The sequence below is a fragment of the Grampus griseus genome, assembly GCF_964374135.1.
Source record: "Grampus griseus genome assembly, chromosome: 15".
Classification (NCBI taxonomy): Eukaryota; Metazoa; Chordata; class Mammalia; order Artiodactyla; family Delphinidae; genus Grampus; species Grampus griseus.
In genome coordinates, this window is record NC_139009.1 from 35131719 (window position 1) to 35155055 (window position 23337).

General features: G+C 34.0%; 1 protein-coding gene across 1 annotated transcript in view; it reads right to left on the reverse strand.

The window, feature by feature from the left end:
* Positions 1 to 23337, reverse strand: part of LRPPRC (leucine rich pentatricopeptide repeat containing) — a 105933-nt gene that overhangs the window by 38473 nt on the left and 44123 nt on the right. Inside the window, exons 15-25 of the mRNA XM_082671730.1 lie at positions 22773 to 22800; positions 20968 to 21025; positions 19780 to 19886; positions 19490 to 19567; positions 19105 to 19149; positions 18630 to 18743; positions 17443 to 17573; positions 16640 to 16725; positions 15030 to 15237; positions 6946 to 7070; positions 6127 to 6233 (exon numbers count right to left, since the gene is read on the reverse strand). Of these exons, the coding sequence (XP_082527856.1) occupies positions 6127 to 6233; positions 6946 to 7070; positions 15030 to 15237; positions 16640 to 16725; positions 17443 to 17573; positions 18630 to 18743; positions 19105 to 19149; positions 19490 to 19567; positions 19780 to 19886; positions 20968 to 21025; positions 22773 to 22800 (1087 nt within the window). The remainder of the gene's footprint in view (positions 1 to 6126; positions 6234 to 6945; positions 7071 to 15029; positions 15238 to 16639; positions 16726 to 17442; positions 17574 to 18629; positions 18744 to 19104; positions 19150 to 19489; positions 19568 to 19779; positions 19887 to 20967; positions 21026 to 22772; positions 22801 to 23337) is intronic.

The following is a 23337-nucleotide window of genomic DNA, read 5'->3' on the forward strand; positions in this document are numbered from 1 at the left end:
ATGGAGGTAGAAATGGTGTAAGGGAACCAACAGAAAATGTGAAATCAGGACGTGATTTCAAATTCCATGACTACTACTAACTAAATAAGCTCCACACTCACACCCTGAACTGAATGAAGTTTCATTGCCCTAATTAGTTGTTATGTGAGGCTCACGTGAAGATGTACATGAAAATCATTTGAGAAGTATAAAAAGGTTACCAATATTGGTTAACTTGTAACCTAGGTTTGAACCTCAAGGGATGAGGTTAGAAAAAGAAATGCTAAATAAGTTTAAAGCAGACTCTTACTCATCTTTGTGTTTGTATCCTGAGAACTTAGTGCCTGGCACATGGCAGGCAATCAGTAAGTGATTACTGAACTGCTCAAAGGATTAAGAATAAAATTAAATAATATAATGCTTTATAGAAACCTTTAATAGGGTTACTTAACATTTCATGTCATTATTTAACTTTTTGTACTTGTTTTTATCATCTCTCCCTGGACTTAATCTCCAGTCTTAATACACAAAATGAATGATCTAAACTGTTAATTTATTTAAATGACCTGCAACACCTCCTTCCTGGGAGGTGAATGAAGTACCTTAAAAGACACTTGGCCGAAAGAATGAAGTCATTTTTTTTTAAAAACAAAGAAATACCACTCTATTTTATCATAATTTCTAGCAAAAAAGCATGGGACTAGAACTCAGGAGGCCTGAGTTTTAGTCCAAATCTTTGCTACTATGAACCATAAAAGAGGTACCATCTATAAAAACATAACAAAATTTCTCAGGCCTTTGCACAGACAGTGCCCTCTAAGTGAAATGCTTTTGCTCCCACTCTTTATGTGGCTGGCTCCCAGTTCATCCTTTAGTTCTCATCCCAAACATCACTTCCTCAGAAAGATCTAGTCTGAAACAGATGCTTTCTACAGCACTTTCCGTTACAGCAATTATTGCATTTTATGGATTCATCTTTTTAAGGTCTATCTTTAGAACAAGACTGTAAGATGTGAGCCATAATTATTTATTGAAGGGCAGGAGGGAGGAATGGAAGGAGGGGAAATTGGTCAAACTGGGAAGCCACTCAAATATTATCAACCACCTTAGTTAAAGGACTTCATCCAGGAAGTTTTAGGTGACGAAATCTGCCAATGCCAACTTATAAGGGTTCATGATGGGAGACGCTGTATCAGATCTAAGTTAGAGCTTAGTTTCTCTCAAGTCAGAGCTTACATGATATTATGCCTCTGTTAATTCACCATACCTTCTGCTAAGGTCACTATCCTTCAATTATTAGATATCATTTGAGATGACTGAGTAAAGTATCTTAAAAATCCCTACAACAGGGCTTCCCTGGTGGCGCAGTGGTTGAGAGTCCGCCTGCCGATGCAGGGGACGCAGGCTCGTGCCCTGGTCCGGGAAGATCCCACATGTCGCAGAGCGGCTAGGCCCGTGAGCCATGGCCGCTGAGCCTGCGCGTCTGGAGCCTGTGCTCCGCAACAGGAGAGGCCACAACAGTGAGAGGGCCGCGTACCGCAAACAACAACAAAACCCCTACAACCACTATCCTAATTCAGATACTATTAATCTCACTGTCCCCAACCCCCTTTCATCTATCACACATTCTTCTGCTAGTATAAATTTCTTTCTAACACTGCTGAGAGTTCACTGTCTTCTGCATGAACTCAAGCCTGCTTATTCTGATATTGAAGGGTCTCTGGGAACAATCTACCCTTACAAAATACTTCCTATAAATCCTATACCCCAGGATGAAAGAACTATTTAAGAAATCAGAAAGAAATAAAACTCTGTTTGCAGATGACAAGATATTATATGCAGAAAATCCTAAAGACTCCACCAAAAAACTATTAGAACTAATCAACGGATTCAGTAAAGCTGCAGGATACAAAATCAACATATAGAAATCAGTTTCATTTCTATCCACTAGCAGAATATCTGAAAAAAATAAAATACCATTCACAAGATGAGCAAAATGATTAAAAAAAAAACAACCTAGGAATAAATTTAACCAAGGTTGTGAAAGATCTGTACACTGAAAACTGTAAGACTTTGATGAAAGAAACTGAAGACATAAATAAATGAAAAAATACCCCGTGTTCATGGATCAGAAGAATTAATATTGTTAAAATGTCTATACTATCCAAAGCTATCTATAGAGTCAGTGAAATCCCTATCAAAATTCTGAATGGCATTTTTCACAGAAATAGAAAAAACAATCCTAAAATTTGTATGGAACCACAAAAGATCACAAATAGCCAAAGCAGCCCTGAAAAAGAACAAAGCTGGAGGCATCACACTTCCTAAAACTACACTACAAAGCTATAATAATCAAACAGAATGGTACTGGAATAAAAACAGAAGCAAAGACCAATGGAACAGAATCAGAAATAAACCTTCACATATACAGTCAACTAATATTTGACAAGGGAGCCAAGAATACTCAACAGGAAAAGGATAGTCTCTTTAATAAATGGTATTGGGAAAACTAGATAATCACATGCAGTAGAAGAAAATTAAACCCCTATCTTTCACCACTTACAAAAATTAACTTGCAATGGATTAAAGACTTTAACATAAAGCCTGAAATCATAAATCTCCCAGAACAAAACACAGGGGAAAAGCTCCCTGATACTGGTCTTGGCAACAATTTTTTGGATAAGACACAAAAGCATAAGTGAAAAAAGCAAAAATAAGTAAGTGGGACTACATCAAACTAAAAAGCTTCTGTACAGCAAGAGAAACAATCAACAAAATTAAAAGGCAACCCAAGAAATGAGAGAAAATATTTGCAAGTCATACACACACGCGCACACACACACCACACACACTATTCAGCCATGAGAAAGAAAGAAATTCTGCCATTTGCAACAATGAAGATATACCATGAAAGCATTATGCTAAGGAAAATAAGTCAGACAGAGACATGGAAAGACTGTATGATATCCTTTACATGTGAAATCTAAAAAAGCTGAACTCCTAAAAACAGTGCATAGAATGGTGGTTGCCAGCGTCTTGGGGTGGGGAGAAACGGGAGATGTTGGTCAAATGGTACAAACTTCCACTTCTAAGACGAACAGGTACTGGGGATCTAACGTACAACATGGCAGTTATACTTAACAATACAGCGTGCACGTACACACACACACACACACACACACACACACACACTCATATACTTGAAAGATGTTAAGAGTAGATCTTAAATGTTCTCACCACAAAAAAGAAATGGTAATTACATGAGGTAATGGAGGTGTTAACTAACACTACAGTGGTAATCATTTTGCAATATATAAGTATATCAAACCAACAGGTTGTACACCTTAAACTTATACAATGTTAAATATCACTTGTATCTCAATGAAGCTGGAGAAAAAACAGGAACTACTTAGAGACTTCCCTTTTCTACTTCTTTGTTCTACCTCTAATACCTTTAATACATTGCCCAACCCTATCAAACTCCCAAACGTGAACAGGACTTACCACATCCATCAAGCCACACCCTAAACCCCATTTTCTCAATAAAGTCTTACCTAATTTCCTACACTGGGAATAACTTTCTCTCTTGAACTCTCAGAACTATTTGTATTTTTCTTACAGCAGTCAACACTTCTCAGTCTTATATAGACATTATCTTCACATATTAATCTCACATTAGCTCCTTGAGGGTGGATGTAAGTCTTATTTACTTTTCTCTCTCTTTTACTAGAAAATAACACTCTTTCTTAGTATATATACAATAAGAATACATATGCTCATTACTGAAAACTCAGAAAATACAAAAAAGTATATAGCAAAATGCCAGCTATAATTCCACCCTCCTGCAATAATCCATGGGTAGAATTAAAATATAAAACTATGTTAAAACGTATTATATATATGTATGTATACCAACTCATTTTAAAAGCACAGGTCATATTATACACTGAATCTTGTCTCTTTCTTTACTTAATGAGACCATTTGTATGACTTGGTTTATCTTATCTCCCACAGTGTTTCAAATACAAAGAAGCTTTATTGTATATTTTGCTTTGGAAATTCAACTCTAGTGAATCTACCCATTGATAAGACACTATTGTGTTTGGGGGAATAATAAAAATGTTCCTCAGTATTTATAATATTCTTTCATATGGTGATACAGTCCTAGTTTATTAATTTTCATTACTTTTAATATTTCCAATAATCCTCAGAAAACCACAAGAGAGAACTCCAGGTCTTGAATTTTAATAGTAAAAAAATCAAGTTCCCACTTTAATTCAATTCCAACTAACCATTAAAAAAAACAAAAAACCCCCTAAAAACGTGCTTCAGTATATTTCCATATATTGCACACCCTGCTGTCCTACCCTAGGGTACTGCACAGGGATTCTGTAAAGCTATTCTGTATCCTTTAAGCAATTCTGTACACATTCACTATAAAAACTGTGTCATCAGTAGACAGCCATTCCTAAATGATTACACTCAATGATGTTGTACATTGGCAAAGCTTTAAAGTAATTAAGATGCAGCCTCCTCTCGCCTATTCATGTGACAAACATGCACCTTATGCTAAGCATCATACTGTGAGTTATGTGGAATGAAGAAAACACAATCTCTACCTTTAAGGGGCAAAGAGAATTAATAATATTGATTACTACCATAATCCAGGAAACATGCAAGCTGCTTTACATACATTATGTGATTGAATCTTAAAGAAAGATACTATATTCCCTTTTAGAGATGAGGAAGCTTAGAAAGGTTTAGTAACTTATTTATTATCACACTAGCAAGTAGATGACAGAAGGAGAACCCACTCATGCCTTTTGTGCTTTCTATTATGTCTTGCTTATTACACAAAGAGAGCCGCATGATTTCCTGCTGTAGAACCTCTAATCACTATTATCTGAATACCTGAGCTTTATTTCTGCTCTGATCAGTGCCTTACTAATACTGATAACATGCATACAGAGTACAGAACTCAACAGGCAGACAGCTTCTCTCATTTTCAGATACATACACTGTGCACCTTCGATGAGAGAATTTATAACATTTTCTAGAAAATACAAATGAACTACTCGAGCTATAGAAGCACCTGTCCAAGACAGCATACTCCACACTTCCCTCCGACAGGAGGACAGATTGAGTTAAAGACAGATAGAAATATAAGAAAGTTCTGAATTAATTTCACAGTCCTTTTTCATACTAGACTTTTCTTTGAAAAATGTCAAGAGAAACTAATAATTTTCTGGGATGTGTGCCTCTATTTTCAAATCCATTATAAGCAGTCATCAACATAAAAACAAGGAGGCCAAACACCACCTTTATGTCTCGTCCACCATCGGCACTTTTGGGAAAAGACATGGAGTAACAGTAAAGTATATCTGAGAGAAAAATGATTACTGATGTATTCACAAGTTTATTTTACTCATACTAAAAGTAATATTTCTTAAGGCGATGGGTCCATCTTCTCTGAAATGATTTTTTTAGGAGATACAGAATTGTTTAATAGTGAAATTAATCACAATTTGGACAGACTTTATCGTTGCCCTTTGACTTATCAATTTCAGTAAACAAAATTTCAATCAAGCCTAGATAAAATATACTAATCCTAAATAGCCCAGGTTTGTCACCTACCATTTCCCGTAAGCTGCTTACCATAGTGAAAAAAAAGAAGAAATTTTAAATTAAATGCCAAACACCTGCAGACAGCACTTGTTTGGCTGATTAACTTATAGACAAGCATTACAAATAAATCTGAGCATGGTCTGCAGCAAATTAAATTCCACTGCTTTTAAGAACAAAGAATTCCTTGGCAAAGAGGATTAGCAACTTTACACACAGGAATGCCAGTTTAATTTAATTGTTCCACAATCCAAGATTTAATATGCAAATATCATTTTGATATATAACAGTGAATTTAACAAAGTGAAGAAACAAATTCAATATACAACCAGGCTGCCTTTTCTGAACTGTAATTATATACAATAAAGAAGCTGGCCGAGTCTCTCCCTCTCACCCCACATTATTGAGACTGAATTATATTAACATGAATCAGAACATGTGTAATTAAAGGTTAAAATTTGTAAACATATTCTAATTAAGAGTCTAAATAGCTGTACAATTAGAATACTGGAGTTAAAATCATACCTCAATGATCTTCTTGGCCTCTTTGTAATTTCCTGTTTGTAGGAAGGCAAAGAAGAGATCATACAGCATAGTCATTTCACCTTGTTCTTGGCTCACAAAGTCCATTGCTAGAGAGGAAAGAAGAAAATATATTAGAAGACAAAATATAGACTAACACTATATCACTTGAAGAGTTCTGAACAAATACAAGAAAACTTTAAAACAAATATTTAGAATAACTTAAAGGTTATAGCTAAATCAACCAATTTTCTGTCACATTCCTTATGTAACAGCATACATTTATGACATTAAGTACCTGTGACTAGCTTCAAAGAGAACTGGTGAGGATAAGGCTGAAAATCTCACAAAGGCAGATCATCAAGAAGCGGACCAAAAAATAACAGAGAGGGGCTTCCCTGGTGGCGCAGTGGTTGAGAGTCCACCTGCCGGTGCAGGGGACATGGGTTCATGCCCCAGTCCGGGAAGATCCCACATGCCACGGAGCGGCTAGGCCCGTGAGCCATGGCCACTGAGCCTGCGTGTCCGGAGCCTGTGCTCCGCAACGGGAGAGGCCACAACAGTGAGAGGCCCGCGTACCAGACACACACACACACACAAAAAACAAGAGGGGTGACTTTTCAAAATGAAGTTACTAAAATCAAGTACATTTATAATGTTAAAAATATACCTGATATTTTTCAACTCAAAAGTGTAACAAAGTTTCTCTGGATGTGCTTGCCTTCCTGTTAAATTCTCTCTTCACAGCAACACATTAAGATTAAATAAGCAAGAGGGGAAAAAAGAAAACTAACAACACTAACGAATTAGAAGGTGACTAACCTTTCTGAATTAGATCAGTCTCGCCTTTCTCTATCAGTTTACATAGGACATCATGAATCCTTGGTAGTATTTTATACTTTTTATAGCAGTCAATCGTGACTTCAAGAGCAGTAGGTAAGTCATCCCTTGGAAACATCAAAATATTAACAATGAATAAAATATATCTAATTAATTTGAGAGCTATACAATGACCAGTCAAAAGGTACACGAGTGAGTTTTATTTAAGGTAGAATACCACGAAGCCAAATTGGAAAAAAAAAAATACAAGAAACAATCCTTATATAAAAATCAATGTTCAGAGTACAGACATCATTAGTGGTTCCCTGTTTTCCCTGCTTCAACTTTTATTATTTTGCTTGCTAAATGGTACTTATTAAAAAGTCCAAAAGATGAAGGCATTCTCTCAGATTATATATAAATTGCTATAAGAATGCATTATTCTAAAAACGAGGACTACTGTCAAATATTTTTTCCAACTACTTTGTGCTTATGGTCCTCAATAATTCCAGATTTGTGAAACTTTATTAAATGTCCATCAACAGTCATCAAGAACTTTTCAAGCACTTTCACCTTTCTCATCATATGTTTCATACTGCTGCCTCTCCAGATAAGGAGGAACCAACTTTTTTTTTTTTAATTTACTTTTGGCTGCGTTGGGTCTTTGTCGTTGCACGTGGGCTTTCTCTAGTTGTGGTGAGCAGGGGCTACTCTTCGTTGCAGTGCGTGGGCTTCTCATTGCTGTGGCTTCTCTTGTTGCGGAGCACAGGCTCTAGGCACTCGGGCTTCAGTAGTTGTGGCGCACGGGCTTAGGTGCTCCGCGGTATGTGGGACCTTCCCGGACCAGGGCTCAAACCCATGTCCCCTGCATTAGCAGGCGGATTCCTAACCATGTGCCACAAGGAAATCCCAGGAAGAAGTAACTTTAGGATTCATACATATAGAAACTTACTGTTGCTAAACCTAGGATATTCTTAGGGTTGGTGAATTCTAGAACTCTTTAAAAGCTTTTCATAAGAGGGTAAGCTTTTAAAAATTATTTCCAATTATAAAATCGAAGCTTCTCTTATGTGGTTAATTAATTAAAATAAAAAGATATTTTCATTAAGTCAGTTTATTAAATAAGAGTGTGGAAACACATTCTTTTGTGTCCTCAAAACCTACTATTTCCCTTGGAAAATGACAGTATGAGAAATTATTAAGACCTTGAAAAAGCTGTAGAGATTATGTGATCCAATTCTACTTGCCACCTTCCTTTATTTTTAAATAGATGAGGAAATTAAGGCATCTAGAGATTGACTGATGAGCCTAAGGCCACCAGGTAAACAGAGAAAGGCACTGTCATCAGGTCCCTGGACTCTCCCCCGTTTCAGTTGAGTACATCTAATTATACATTATGCTCTATTAAAAGCAATGTTGTTTGTTTAACCTAATAAGGTGGTGTAATATGGAATAAGAAATTAAAGATTTTTGAAAAGAAAGTATGAAATGTATTAAAAAAAGAAGCATGGTTAGAGACATGGACCAAAGTACAAGTAGCGATAACAGTGACAATCTTTGTGGAGAAAACACATTTCTCTCACATGTGCAACAGTTTTCAAAAGGAAGAAAGCCTTTTAAAATTTTCCATTGAAGCCCTAACATTTTGGTTCATTATACAAATGTTATGTTGCCCTAGACTGAATTACCATTTTATCTAGATTAAGGTTTTAAACTGTACTAAAAAGTAAAATATCATGAAGAAGCATTAATTTTACTACAATACTGACACAGTGAAAATGAGCCTATCCTGACGGAACTCTACCTTATCCCCTTACTAAGCCCTGTTTACAGTGCATCTTCCGGCACCCCACAGAGTCATTTGAATTTTTGTCATTTGGGGTGAAGACTAAATTACAGGTTAATTTCAAAACTGCAAGTAGATGTTGCAGGCTAGATTACTGTCATACAAGAGAAATGCTACCACATATGATATAAAGCTTTATATAATCAGTATTTTCCCTTGCTTCAGATACAAGTTATTACCTTTTTACAATTCCATTTAATGGAAAACTACCAAAATATTTAAGAGAAAAACTAACACACACTGATTTTTAAAAAGCAGTATAATTTGCTTTTTCAGATCAATTTCCAAACTAGGATAATATTGTCTCAATTGTATTTTCCCTACATTAGGTCAAAGCTATCAATAAATGAGTGAATAATTGTTCTGTCAATCAAAGAGACATGTTAATAGTCTTTGGTCTCCAAATATATGCTTCTGAAGATTATACATGCTCAGAACAACAACAGAAAAGACAAGTATAGCAAAATGGAAATAATTCATATATATTTGTTAGTAATTTTAAGTAACAATGTCACTGACCCCAGGTTGCCAACAAAATGAATTAGAAATCTATAGTGAAACATTTTGTACAAAGTGTGCTTACTGATGATAGAAATGAACTAAGGTCTAGTCCTTTCTTTTCAGTCCTTATTATCTACATTCTGACTTGTGTTTGGTTGGATCACGTCACTTTAAAGAGATAAAAATGTCCATGCCTCGTATGATTTGATGTCATCATTAATCTTTCCTATTAAAGCTTGAAAACTTTGGGTGAGGGAAATGAAAAATATGAGAAAGTATATAAAATTCACATTACTGTGAAAATAGTTGTATACGCATAGGACTTTTGAATTTCAATCCCAATTGATAAGTACTACATGCAGCTTGGCTACAGCAGTGTGACACATTTCTAGAAGTGGTGATGAAAGCAGATTATCACAAGAGTTGAACTCAAGGACCTTTGGGTTCCCTCCCAGTTCTAATACTCTAACGCGAGGTTCTATGAACTTGAACTTGTTAGGTTCATCATCTCAAATGTTTCACACCAGCAGAAAAAATCATCACATGAAAATACCACTTTTATTAGGCTGGATGAAATCAGTAAGTGCAGTAAAATATCAAATGGGAAAAGGTGGAAACTGCCTTATACCCAAAATGTGGGGGAAGACTTTATCAATCAGTGTAATTCTAGTTTCTGTGACCTAAAATGATTCTGTGATTTCCTTTGTACACTTTAAAACACTAGAACTGATTTAAAACTCTACTCTAAAATAATAATCTTTTGAAGAAATCTTGTTGAAAACATTAATTCTGGATTCAAAACTTACTCCATGCTTATTTCAGTATACACGCATAATTCCTAAAGCTTTATATACAAACGGGTCACAAATTTTTAAAAGTCCAATCCTGATAAAAATTTAGCCACTGCTTTCACAAACCTCAAATAATACTAAGTGAAAATCAACTCTATAACATACTATTATCTCTAAGAAAAATCCACTGTGATATTTTCAACGACTAGACACCCTCCCAAAGTATTTCAATGATATACATAAAGTGATTTTCATAAATAAAACTATACATGCTAATAAAAAGTAATCAATCATTTTAAAATATTTTTGATTGATGTAAATTAACTCAACATAGCCTTTATCAAAATTCTGGGAGCCTATGAAATAAAAACAGAACAGTGGAAAGGAAGATTCTATAATTCTAAATTTTAATAACACACATATATATAATAGACTGAGTCCAATAAGAACATGGCAAATCTGATGTTACCTCTTGTGTTAGTCCTTATTATGAAATGAAAGTATGCTTTATGTCATTGACAGAAAAACAAACCCTGGACATAACATTTATATGAGGCTGATCATAAAACTATCTACTTAAAGGTACCAGAAAACAAAGTCCTCCTAACTCAAATTCCTTTATATATAACTGTAAAAATCACAAATGTGTTTCATACAATCTTGAACAAGAACAACCAGTGACAACTATCTACCTACTGGTAGCTTTAAACTTAGTCTCCTTACCTATAGCAAATAACTTCCAATTTAATCAAAATTTTAAATGACAAATATTAATTTTTTAATTGGAATAAAGTGCTTCAACATTATGCATAAAGTGTTAGTGAAGTGGCGATTTACCTAAAGAGCTTACTGACTGAAAAGCTCTCAAAATCTGAAATCACTGGAGAAAAGAGGGGCTTTAGGGGAGAAAAAAGTTCAAAACAAGGGAGGGGGAAACAAAAAACACCTTAACACTCTAAAAACTGACTATTCTATAAATCTTAAGCAGATGTTCAGTGTGGAAAGAAATCAATTCAGGAGAAACCATCGACTTCACAAAAATTATTCTGTGAAGAGAACCAGCCCTTGAAAGAGCTAAATGTTTCTTTTTCTGTTCATCATCTATAAATGCGGAATCTTCAAGGAGACTAGTGTTGCAATTACAACTAATCCTCCCAAAAAAATTAACTGTGTTGAAGGCTTTGTAATTTCCCTAGGTACAATTTAGCTGTCACTTACTTTCAAATTTACTCAAACATGCTTTCGGAACAGCACTAACTTCACATGTCAAGTGCTTTCCAGCCAATTGAGTCTAAACTGGAAGTCAGTGTTAAACAACTGAATGATTAGACAAGATAGCTCATTTCCCTGCTCTTTTGTTCAGAATAAAATGCCACATTTACATTATCAGGCTCAACAGGATTTTCTGACAGAGGGAGAAAAAACCCTACTGAACACTGTCCGTACTAAGCACATGAAGCCTGTCATTTACCAATCATCCTTCAAAAAGCAATAGCCATGAATGTAACTTAATTACGACCCAATGATCCTTGACGAAAAATCATCTTATCACTGTCCTGTCCCCCTAGGGCAAATGAACCACTTTTGTCCTTTGGCACTGATGATGCTAAATTCTGAATTGCAATAATGGAGTAAAAGAGCCAAACCTCCTTAATTTCCTTTCAGCACATAAAGAGTTTTACTCTAGAAGGCGAGCATTCCCACAAATAATAAAAGTATCCAGTACAAATGAAGATGCCAAAATTAAAGGGGAGTATATATGACAGAATAACCAGCATTATAAAAAGTGTATTTCCCACTTCTGCAACATATTGAAGTGTTACAGTAAGTTTTAAAACGTATTGGTATAGGTTCATCTTACAGAAATTGTGACCTTTATGAAGAACTCCAGATTAATTTAGCAAGAGTTCTGGGAGGATTATATGGACAAAGTCCATGATTCACTTAAATGAAATGCATGTGGGTATATACAGATTATAGCACAAATCAGCACAGAAAAATCCTAAATGGAAAGCAGAAATTAAAGATTCTTTGATCATTTGCACTAAATAATCCAGTTAAACAGCTTCAGATATTTTTCATATGAAATGAAACCAAAATGGATCAGCTATACAAGTGAATCTGAAACTGCATCATACAAATTTTTATGCTTTAAAAACTAATGGCCCAAATTTCATTAATTTTATTTCCTTTATCATAGCATAAAGACTAATCAAAAGCTCTTTTAACCTATTTTAAAGCATTTCTTTCTGGATCAGGCATGATTTCAATTAAAAAAATTTTTTTAAGTAGTTACAAAGGAAAATGTTTAACATTCATGTGGACTACATGTAGACATGTGTCTTACAGAACAGTCCCAGTGTAAATGAAACACATGAAAATTTTGTTCAAATCAGCAAACTTCTTTTCAGTGCAAGTATTATTTTGATAATACAAATCAGATTAGTTTAACAAGTTCTTCAAAATTTTGCAAACCTGTTATTTTGGATTTCCTTTGGCAAATGAATAAAAACAAAATGTATTATTTTTCATAACTGTAAAACTTTTAAAACAATATCCAAGTAACAAACTGATACAATATTAAATTTCTCCTGTGTTTTATCCAATGCTGGAAAAGTCAGTCCAAAATTAATATCTATTGAATCTTAAAGATCATCTTTCTAAGGAACTCAACCTCGCAAATTTGTTCTAGAATTACAATTTGTAAGTGACAGCCTTCTTCAGAGTCTTTGCAATGACTTTCCAAAAAGATGCTTGCCTTTGAAAGGATGAAGATTTTGTAAAGTGTTCTGAAATGTTTCTCATAATTCTACCTCAAGTTTGAATAAAGGCCTCATTCTCCAGATGAGTTCATACCTGCTGAGGCCAATTACCTGATATTATTGAAGATTAAACATATTTAATCAAATCAAATACATGTAGACTTTTGGGCAGGCTAGCATAGTTAATCCTAGTACTGCACTTGTCATGATTCTGAATTAATTAGCTATCTTCCATCAGTTGGGAAAACACAATTGAAAATAAGTTGCAAAGTCAACGTTTTCCTCCAACTTAGCCCCCACCAGGAGTGCTACTACTGTTTTCTGCTAAACATGAAATTTCCTTTATCTCCTCTTAATTATTCTCCTGACTCTAAAAGAGTCAACAAAACCTTTTTATCATGACAGATGAAACTGAAGATCTTGTCATGGAAACTGCCTCTGCAAAGCAAAGATAGCAAAAAACAAAAACAAATTCAGGCAAATAAAAATAGAAGGTAATTTCTCTTTGTATCTGAAAGTAGTAAAAAAAAAAAAATCATAAAAGAAACTAATTTAGATTTCTCTAGCCCAATTAACAGGGACAGTCAGATTTTACTGAGACACACAAATCTCTGACTGTACAGTAGAATCTGAAGCACAGAGTATGCTCCACATTAACATCTGAATCCCATGCTATTTCCATTTTCCCTTGGAGGAAGTTCTCCTTGGTTCATGAGCCCCATCTGCAGACTTCTTCTGGAAAACTTTTGTATCTCCTCTGTCTTCAAAGTATTTCTATTTGTAAGATACTTTTTCTACCATGGCCTCATTTTCATTGTTAATTATTTTATTTTTGCCCAGTGGTGGAGGAGGGCCTAATTCTTCTGGGCACTGGGCCCATTTCTTTCAAATCCCTATGCAGAGCTCCACATGCAATTTGCAGAGACGGGTCTTTTAAACAATCAAAAAAATTCTAGGAGGAAGCATATTAATTATAGGATTTCTATATAAAGTAGGCTGTGAACATGAGAACTCAATAACACAATAATTGTTTGAATCACTATTTCTTTAAAAAGATGTAATGCTGAGATTGTGGAGGTTAAGATTTAGCCAAATCATATTAAGCTGATAAACTATTTTTTGATTGATGGCAAAGAAATTATTTCATAAAACATTTATGTGCATGTATGTGTGTGCATATATATATGTGTGTGTACACATATTTCCTAAAAAGAGTTAGTTAAAAGAGATGTTTTTATTCCACATTTTAAATTCAATACTAAATCATTCATTATATTCAATTAATTATACCCCCTAATAAATAAAGAAAAACTACCAGAAATGTGGGAAGAATATGAGAACCGTTAAGATTTATCTTTTACTTTTCTCCTGACACTGATATGGCAACATCCAAACTAAAATTAGAAAATCACAGTCACAAAATAAGCAGATTAAAAATTGCATTAAGCCATGGAAGAGATGACAAAGAGGTAAGATCTGAGAAATTTTTTAAAATGGAAAAGAAAAACAAACACAAAAGGAAAAGAATAAAGGATACTTTATCATCTTACTAAAATGTTTCACTCATTACAAGAGAGTAGGTTGACTTTATGATTTGCACTGGAAAAAATACCTTAAATTGGGCACCAACATAAACATTCCAAATGTAAAAATTTTCAAATTCAGTAAATCTCACCCTAGTAACAAAATTCATCTTCTTCCCACAAGACACAGAGACATCTTTTACAGTATTTATCGAAGCCAGAATAACTACTGTATTGGTACATGCAATTAAAATACTACATGGAGGAAAGGACCAATGAAGAGACGCTGCCACATCATTACCTGAATAACAGTCATGAAGCATAATCAAAAGCCCCAGAGAATCCTTCTTTCTTATATTTATTAATAATTAACACTTATAAGGCTCAAAACTGGGAAAAACTAGATTTGGCTTCATGTAATATCATCACATGCCCCATACAAAAAAAAATCACCATAGATCATTCCATTGAGAAGTAATCCACAGGACCACAGGGCGGCTGGTGATTTTATAGGTCACCTACTCCACAGAAGTCCTCTTATTCTGTGGTGAATAACCTCCAAGGCTTCCACAGCACTACAGAGAATTTACAAAGTATAATCCCCAAATGATTAGATTCATTCTTTCAATGCCAACATTTAAAATTGAAAATTCAATTAACTTACTTTTCCAGATATAGGGTGACCAATGGGGAACTTAAGGTAGTAGATGGTTTCGCTAACCCTAGAGTCACGATGGCTTCATGCAACTGTTTTACTGTTTCAGTTTCACCTCTTAAAGCTGCACCATTTAGGATGTGGAAAAAGGACAAGACTGTTGCATCTTTGATAAGAACATCCTTCTCTTTCATCTCCTTTAGAATGTTAATAGCATCTACAATGAAGTAGCACAAAAGACCCTTAGGTAATTTCATGTAGGGAAAACAAACTGCTATTAAAACAGCATTTCAAGCCCAGCAGGAATGTAAATTCTAGTGTATAATGCCGATTTCAAGTTAATTACTACTTGCATTTCTAAACGAGACTACAATTATAAATCCACAATAGCATGGTTTTATCATTTCCCTGCAACTTTGACTACAAATTATAGATAGGGACTGTGTGCCCACTCTGCACCACATAACCCTGTACTGTCTGCCCTATAGCTGTAAGATCCTCCTAAATGGATGCTTTTATCCTTCAGAGCTAACATCTGCTAAATCACACCATTGTTTCTTCAGCAGATGGCTTGTCAGGAGGCCAGATAATAAAGATGTGTTTACACTGTATATACAGCCAGACTAATGGTCTGATACCGATAGGGCCTGTTTGCTATGTCGATACTAATTAGCCAAGCAGAGCCAATGAAAGCTTTCCAAAAGACTGCATGTTAATACATTAGATTCATTAAGCTTCATTAGGAAGGCAGAAACAAACATTTTAGGATATGGAATAAGTTCATTTTTATAATGTTGTTCTTAATTATTGCACAGAAAAAATGTTTTGACCGCTTTACAGAAAATGATTTTTAAAAAGCAGTCTAATCTTCATAAAGAATTTTGTGTTAGAAAGGCTTCCTAGGAAAAAAGTCAATGTTCAAATCAAATATTTTCTCCACATTTTTGACTATAAAGATTTTTTTAAAAAATCTTCTCTAGGAATAAAAGAGAGGGAGGTTAAAAAAAGAGTTTCAAAATAAAGCCCAATGAGAAAGAAACAAGCAAACAGTAAGAATAAATTATCAAGTGTAATTATATTACGTTTAGCATTATCTCAACTACGAGAAAATTAGAGTATATACATCAACAATATAATCGGCTAGGCTCTCCCCACAAACTTCTATGTAAAACCTTATTAAAGTACACATTTTGTTAATGTTATTAAAAGTGAAGACAAAGACTCCTGCAAAATTCATATTCTTGAATAAAGGTTATATTTATAGGTTTTATGTTCAGCCTTCTAATGTTCTTAAGCGAAAACAAAGCCATTAGTGCAGGCATATAGGCAAATTGTGCCATAAGTCATGATCTTCAAACTCAATCCAAACAGCAATGCTAATAAAAACTAGCTGCAGAAATGCAAAAAGCACTGAGCTGTGCAAATGTAAATGACAAGCTTGCCAATCCATTAAAACTAATGGCCTACACTGTCCATGCAGCTCTGGCTGGATTCACATGCAAATTTTGCAAAGTGTTCAAGCACTTTGCAAGACATGATATACCATTAATATCAATTCACATGTTATTCCAGTGGCAAGATACTTGCATCACATGTTTCCTTTATGTGCTGACGCTTACCTTGGAGCTTGCCATGTTTTCCCAATACTTTTACAAGTCTTACATACTTGCTGGTATCAAGGACAGCAGAAGAATCTAAACGGTCACTAAAAATTAAAACCATATTTATATTATGTTAGAAGTTGTTTAACTGTTAAAAGGACTGCAATATCTACTTGATCACTTTTCAAAAACTCATCAGAATCTGAACTGTTATTAACATTGGCCTCTACAATTTAGTTAAGGTTTATTTTTGAAGCCATATACAAATCCACATGTAATTATATTCAAAGTGACGAAGTAAAAATCTAACACTACATATATATTGCATCTTTCCATCTGCAAATGACACTAATAAGGAACTCTTTTGCTTCATGGCACTTAAGGTGATTCTAACTTTGTCATGAATACTGAAATACCCCTGAAAGACATATTTTTATTTGGCAAATGTATCAGGATGGGAAACCAAAGATACCTTAGAAATGGACAGAATTTTGTTTACCCTACAGTACAGAAAGTGGAATATTTAACAAGCTTCATAAAATAGTTACCATCACCACTGTTGTCATATGCAGTTGTATAATCAAGAGGAAAAAAACTTTGGCTTTAAGGAATAGAACGTCTTATCGTACTTAAACAAAGACTCCTTGCTGAAAACAAGCCATAATTAATCAAAGAGTCTTATAGTATGAAATTTCAAAAACACAAAAGAGAATTTATTTTAAATTCACATTGTATGAGAGTAGTAGTCAATCTACATGATCCATCAAGGACTGTATATCAGCATACATGCTGATGATTTGTTTCAGTGCCAGGGTACTCACAATTCTCGTTTCAGGTTCAATGCCTCTTCTGCATTATCATGTCGACAGCACAAATTTATTAAAGAGGCATAGCCACCGATAACCATATCTGATTCATATTTTGCTTTCAATTCAAGAGCTTTATGCATGTTCTAAAATAAAGGATGGAAGTGAAAAAGAAATAAGAAATTAATATAAAAATAAAATAAAATTTCTAGTTTCAATGTTCAGAGTGTAAAAAAAGTTAATAGTACTTTTAAAATAAATGGATTCATGTTATTAACTTCACCTTGCTCCCTGAAAAGAAATGGATTCATGGTATTAACTTCACCTTGCTCCCTGGTATTTTTATTTGCCTTTTAAAAAGCAGGAAAAGATATATATATGTGGGGTTTAAAAGATTTGTTATCTACACTGCAAAACAGGCCACTATGCCAAATTTGATGTTTTAAGGTTTGGGTACTGTATTATAAAAAAAAGACTTCCAGATTAAATATGTACCAAGTGAGCCCTTACTCACCGTCCAATTTCCAGGCACAGAAATGTCTATCACTGCAACGTTCCTCACAGTCTAGTCAATATCCAAGTAATGTAAGGAAATATTTTAGAATTTAATAGTACCATGTTATAACCTTAAAGTCAGCTGTTATTTCTGTTCCCCTAGAAACACAGGCATAAGACCAAATGATACTGAACTAAAAACCGAAAAAGTCTAGTGATATACCACAAATTGCAGACGCACACTAAAATGAACACAAAGTACAGCTGGACGCCTGCTGAAAAAAGGCAAGAGACCCTTTATCTCAGAAAGACTTTTTTCCAGCAGGAAAATGGAATTTCAATCCCTGCATTAACAACCCAGTAATATTTGACTTGCAAATGACGACTGCATGTATCAGTTGCTTGACAATCTAGATATAAGAGACCGGAGCCATGGCTTGAAAGGACATTTGGCATGTATGATAAACCTATCATGGCTGTTACTATCATTCACTTTGCAGGTTATTGTAAACAAACTACAGTAACCGGAAAACATGCCATTCAAGGTGTAGCTGAAATTAGCTAACCTTTCATTTAATTGCATTCTTCACAGACATGATGTATAATAATTAATTGTAAAAATCATAAATATTATATTTGGCTTTGCTTACTTTTATCTATAAAGAATTTTTTACCTTAATAGCGTATTTGAAATAGTTATAAGTTACCTCTTCTGAACACAGCATTAATATGAGTTGCTTCAGGACATCTCCTATAGGTTGATTTTCAGCTTTTAGTTTTTCAAGTTTAGACTCCAAATCAGATGATGTAGGCTGCGTAGTCTACAGAAATGGAAAGAAAAAAGAAGGAAAGAAATTTCCTACAAAGAAAATGCACCCTTTGTCACTCTTCCCTTTAAACTGACCTTTCCTAAATGTCATAAATGCTATCATGGATATTAATCTGGGGATCTGGGGATGGACTCCAGGGGTTTATAAAGCTCCTGAGATTATATGCAAATTTCTCAGATATGCCGATTTTTTTGAGATATGCTGATTTTTCTGAAATAGCTTTTACCAACTTCTTAGAGGTACACTGATGACAAAAATGTTAGGAACCACTGGTTTTATAAGGACACAGTCTAGAACTCTCATTAAATGTGGTTACTATAGCATGTAGAATCTACTCAAAAAGCCTACTTACTTTTCGAGAGTCTGTCTTCTCTCTTTCAACCAACATATTAACATCCTAAAATTGGGATTTAAATTAGAATCAGAAAACATGTGTAAAATATATTAGCAAATGTCAAAAGCAAATTTTGGAAATTTCATTTCATTTCACTGTTATTTTTCCATCTTCCAAAATTTTGCAGAAATTCTGTTCATGCTTTATAACCACTGTAATAAATACTTTAAACACGTTCTCCAATATATAAACAGCATTTACCAACAATCAATGAAAAGCCTTGTTTTAAAGGTTGTCATTTAAATAAACTTTTGGCCAAAAGCAACATATTTAAATAAAATTTTAACATGCTTTTATATATAAATTAAGCATTTTAAAAAGTTGATTACTGTTTCACACACACCTTAATCAATTCAGGAACATGGTAGCTATCCAGCAGATTACGAATGCCTCTGTAGATATTTTCAGGAATTTTTACATTCTGTGCAAAGGGAAGGGAGGAGAAAAAACAACTGAGTTTTAGACAACCAAACTGAGATTTGTCTAACAGAAATTATCTCAGACATAATTTAAGTCTCCAACTCGTCTATGTCATTGAGAAGTGGTCTGGTTGTACTTAAAAGCAGCAATTTCAAATCTAATAGATACATGTCAGGCAGGACAGGCATTATATAGCAAAAAATGAAATGGTACCATCTCCATCAGCTGATGGAAGTATTGTCTCAAATGCTCCTCCTTGGCCTGTACCTCTGAGTCACTCATGCTGTCAATCAAGTTATAAAGAAAATAGCCAACAGCTTCTGTGGAAAAAAAACAAGAGAAAGCATTCCACTAAAATTACTGAGACTGTCATGTTATCAAGATTAATTTATAAGAAATCATTTTGGTGTGAGATGTCACCCTGATGAGAGGCTCTGAAATGGCAACAATGATCACTGAGGCATAGAGATTATGTGGTTTGGGAGCACATATCTAACTGGTGAGTGAAAGGAATATTAATTATTTTCAGACCGAGTGACAGCTTTTCAGTACTGAATCTTCCTTCAATCTATTTTTTTCCACCACTCTGTGACAGAAGTTGTCCTGCCCAAGGCCTTACCCCTTTCCTGTCCAAATCACAAATAGTGAGAATAAATAAATGCCTTGTACACATTTCTATACTAATTTTTTGGTGGGCAATACTTAGTAGGGAAACATAAAATTAGAGAGGACTGTTAAATGTTGAGTATAGAAAGTTAAATAATTTTAATAAGCAGATACAGTAATCCTGTGAAGAGCTGCCTATTAGCCAATGAAAAACCGAGATTAACAAAGATGCTTTGTAACAACAGTAATTTTCCTATGCATTCAAGCATAAAATGTATAGGGCCATGTGTTAATACCTAGGATAGAAAAATACAAACTTTCAAGAAGGGTACCTTCTTACAGAAACCCATATATTCTAGGCTTTATTATGTGAAAACAAAAATCATTAAATGTCAAATAATATATTTTAGGTAATAAATTATATTTAAGTGGAAAAATCTACAAGACCGCTTTACTATTTTATATGTTTGATTATACTGGCAAAACATTAAAATCACATAAACACTAAGGATTACTAATTTTTAAGCCTATTTTGATTGATTCTATAAGAAGCATTTCCTCAATATCTAAAAAAAAAAGCCCTCCCAACCCTCCCTTTAAAAAAACAATTATGATAAAACCAAACACCTCACAGATCTCAAAATGTTGTGGTTATCAATATAAAGATTTATAACCAAATGTTTTCAAATTTCACTTTCAAAAAGAAAATGTTTACTGCTGTAATCCTTCTAGTCCATCATTACACAGAAGAATGGATTTGTGGATAAGTTACAATCATCGAAATTGAAACGCTACCCGTTGGTCCTGGAGGCTCCTGGCAATAACGTCCATCCTTGTACAACAGTTCTGTTATCTGGTAAGACAGGAAATGCGTGCATTGCAGCAAGAGAAGCAAACAAGAACAAATACAATCTGAAATTGAATTCTTGAAATAATAAAGCCTCTCCCCAGTAAGGTGTTATTCTGTATCATAGTAATTCAACACCATCCCCACCTGCCAAGGAGATTGTTTCGTTTTTAAATAATAGGCTTGTCTTTTAAAAACAAAAACAAAACAAATCCATGTTGAAGGAAAACTGCAATGTTTCATGAAATGTCACTAAGAAAGCCTCTAAACTGATCTTTTATATACTGTTTTAAATAAACTGTTATAACAGGAAATATCTTATAGAAATTATCAACCAATGTTATTTGTCATTGTATTGTTTTTGGTCTTGTTGAAATTGGTCCAGTTTCCTCCTTTTAAGTGTAGTTTTACAGAAATAAGAAAGTAAAATTCCCTGAACCACTAAATAACTTTTTTTTTAAGTCATTTTAATGGCATTAAAACAAAAGGGGGTTGAAAGTTCTAACATGTTTGTTCTCATTGATTCTTATCAACCGAATACACAAAAACTAAAGACTTACTCATCAACATTAATTCTGCCCACAAAATTTCAATTTAAAAAATTCAAATATATATTTTATGATGAAAACGATTACAAAACCTACATACAGTACTGACATCTAACTTTTGATCACAGTACTTGACTATATATCCACGGGCAGAAGATAATAAGAAAGGAACATAGTTTTCTGAAGTGATATGAGTTAGGAATTCTGAATTACCTCATGTGTATACTACGATTGAACTTATTTGTTCTTTAAATAGTGCCCAGCACATACCATAAGTATTAACAACTCAAACTACAGCAGCTTCTTCAACTATTTATTTTTTAATATGGAAAATAAGGCAAAACTGACCATACCCCACTTCACTCCACCATAAAATCATGCTATTGTTAATAGCAATTCAAAGGTTAAGGTAGAAACTGTTCAAAAGCAAAGCAAAACAAAACAATCCTTACCTACAAACTGTTTTTTAACCAACACAGACATGCGTAGAAGGTAGACAATAAATTCTACCAGAAGCTGTAGCCATACATCAGACATGACAGCCAAATTTAACACCACATTTTGAACAAAGACACATTTAATAAACCAATGAAAAATCTTTCTAGTCAAAAAATTAGTTCTAAATATAAATATCTCAACCATATATTATAACTGACTATATAGTTTGAATGGCAGTTTAAGTAATACTAAAAACAGAACTGAATGAAAATAAGATTTTAAAAATTATTTAAATTGGGAATTCCAATCAATAATGTGCATTCTGATTTTATTAAGCTACAAATATTCTTGTAATTCAGCATAAGGATCATTGTACTTCCTGCATAAAAGCAGTTAGCTTCTTAAAAAGATAACAGTTTAAAATTTATTTGTATATCATTCATATATAGATATACATGTAGATACACAAACATATACACACATGCATATATTTTTAAAAATAATTATTAAATCTGTATGGTTACTGCAATAACGTTAACAGTTGTTTTTTGGAAAAGTTGAAAACCTTATGAAGAATTTAGGACAAAGTAAAGGATCACCTCAATAATAAATTTCATGCTCCAGGAAAGCAGTTTTAAAACTAAAATGACCAACTTGAAGATTCTAAATTCACTTAATTTATAATGATACATGACAAATATATGAAGCTATTATAACTTTTGCTTTTTATATACCATGTTATGATTTGCAATATTAGGAATACTTACCTTGCTCCAAAGATTTATATTCATAGACCTGCAGGGGGCAGCAAAGGATTAAAAATAAACCCAAAAGTTTAAGAAACATTTTTAAGTTAAGACACTAGCAATTATTATATGCAATGCATACAGATCAAAGTCCTAAAAAATGTAAGTAAATAAGTGTTTCCAAAATCAAGGTGAATTTTCAAGCCAAGGTAATTTAGAAAGATTGACTCTCATTTACTTCGAACCCTCAAAATAAGATTTACTGATTCTTGCTCTTGCTCTGATTCAAGAACAAGAATCAATAAATCTTGGGGTCCCAGTTTGATGGAGCAGGATATTTGCATGGTCTCAAAGTGTCTACCCAAGACTGCTTATTACTTGTAATGGTAAAGACAGTAACCACATAATGGAGAAATCGAACCAATATCTTCACTGAGTGATCAAAATTAATACCACTAATGAAATGCTGATGGACACATTTTATTTTTAATTTTGTTTTTTTTTTTTTTTGCGGTACGTGGGCCTCTCACTGTTGTGGCCTCTCCCGTTGCGGAGCACACGCTCCGGACGCGCAGGCTTAGCGGCC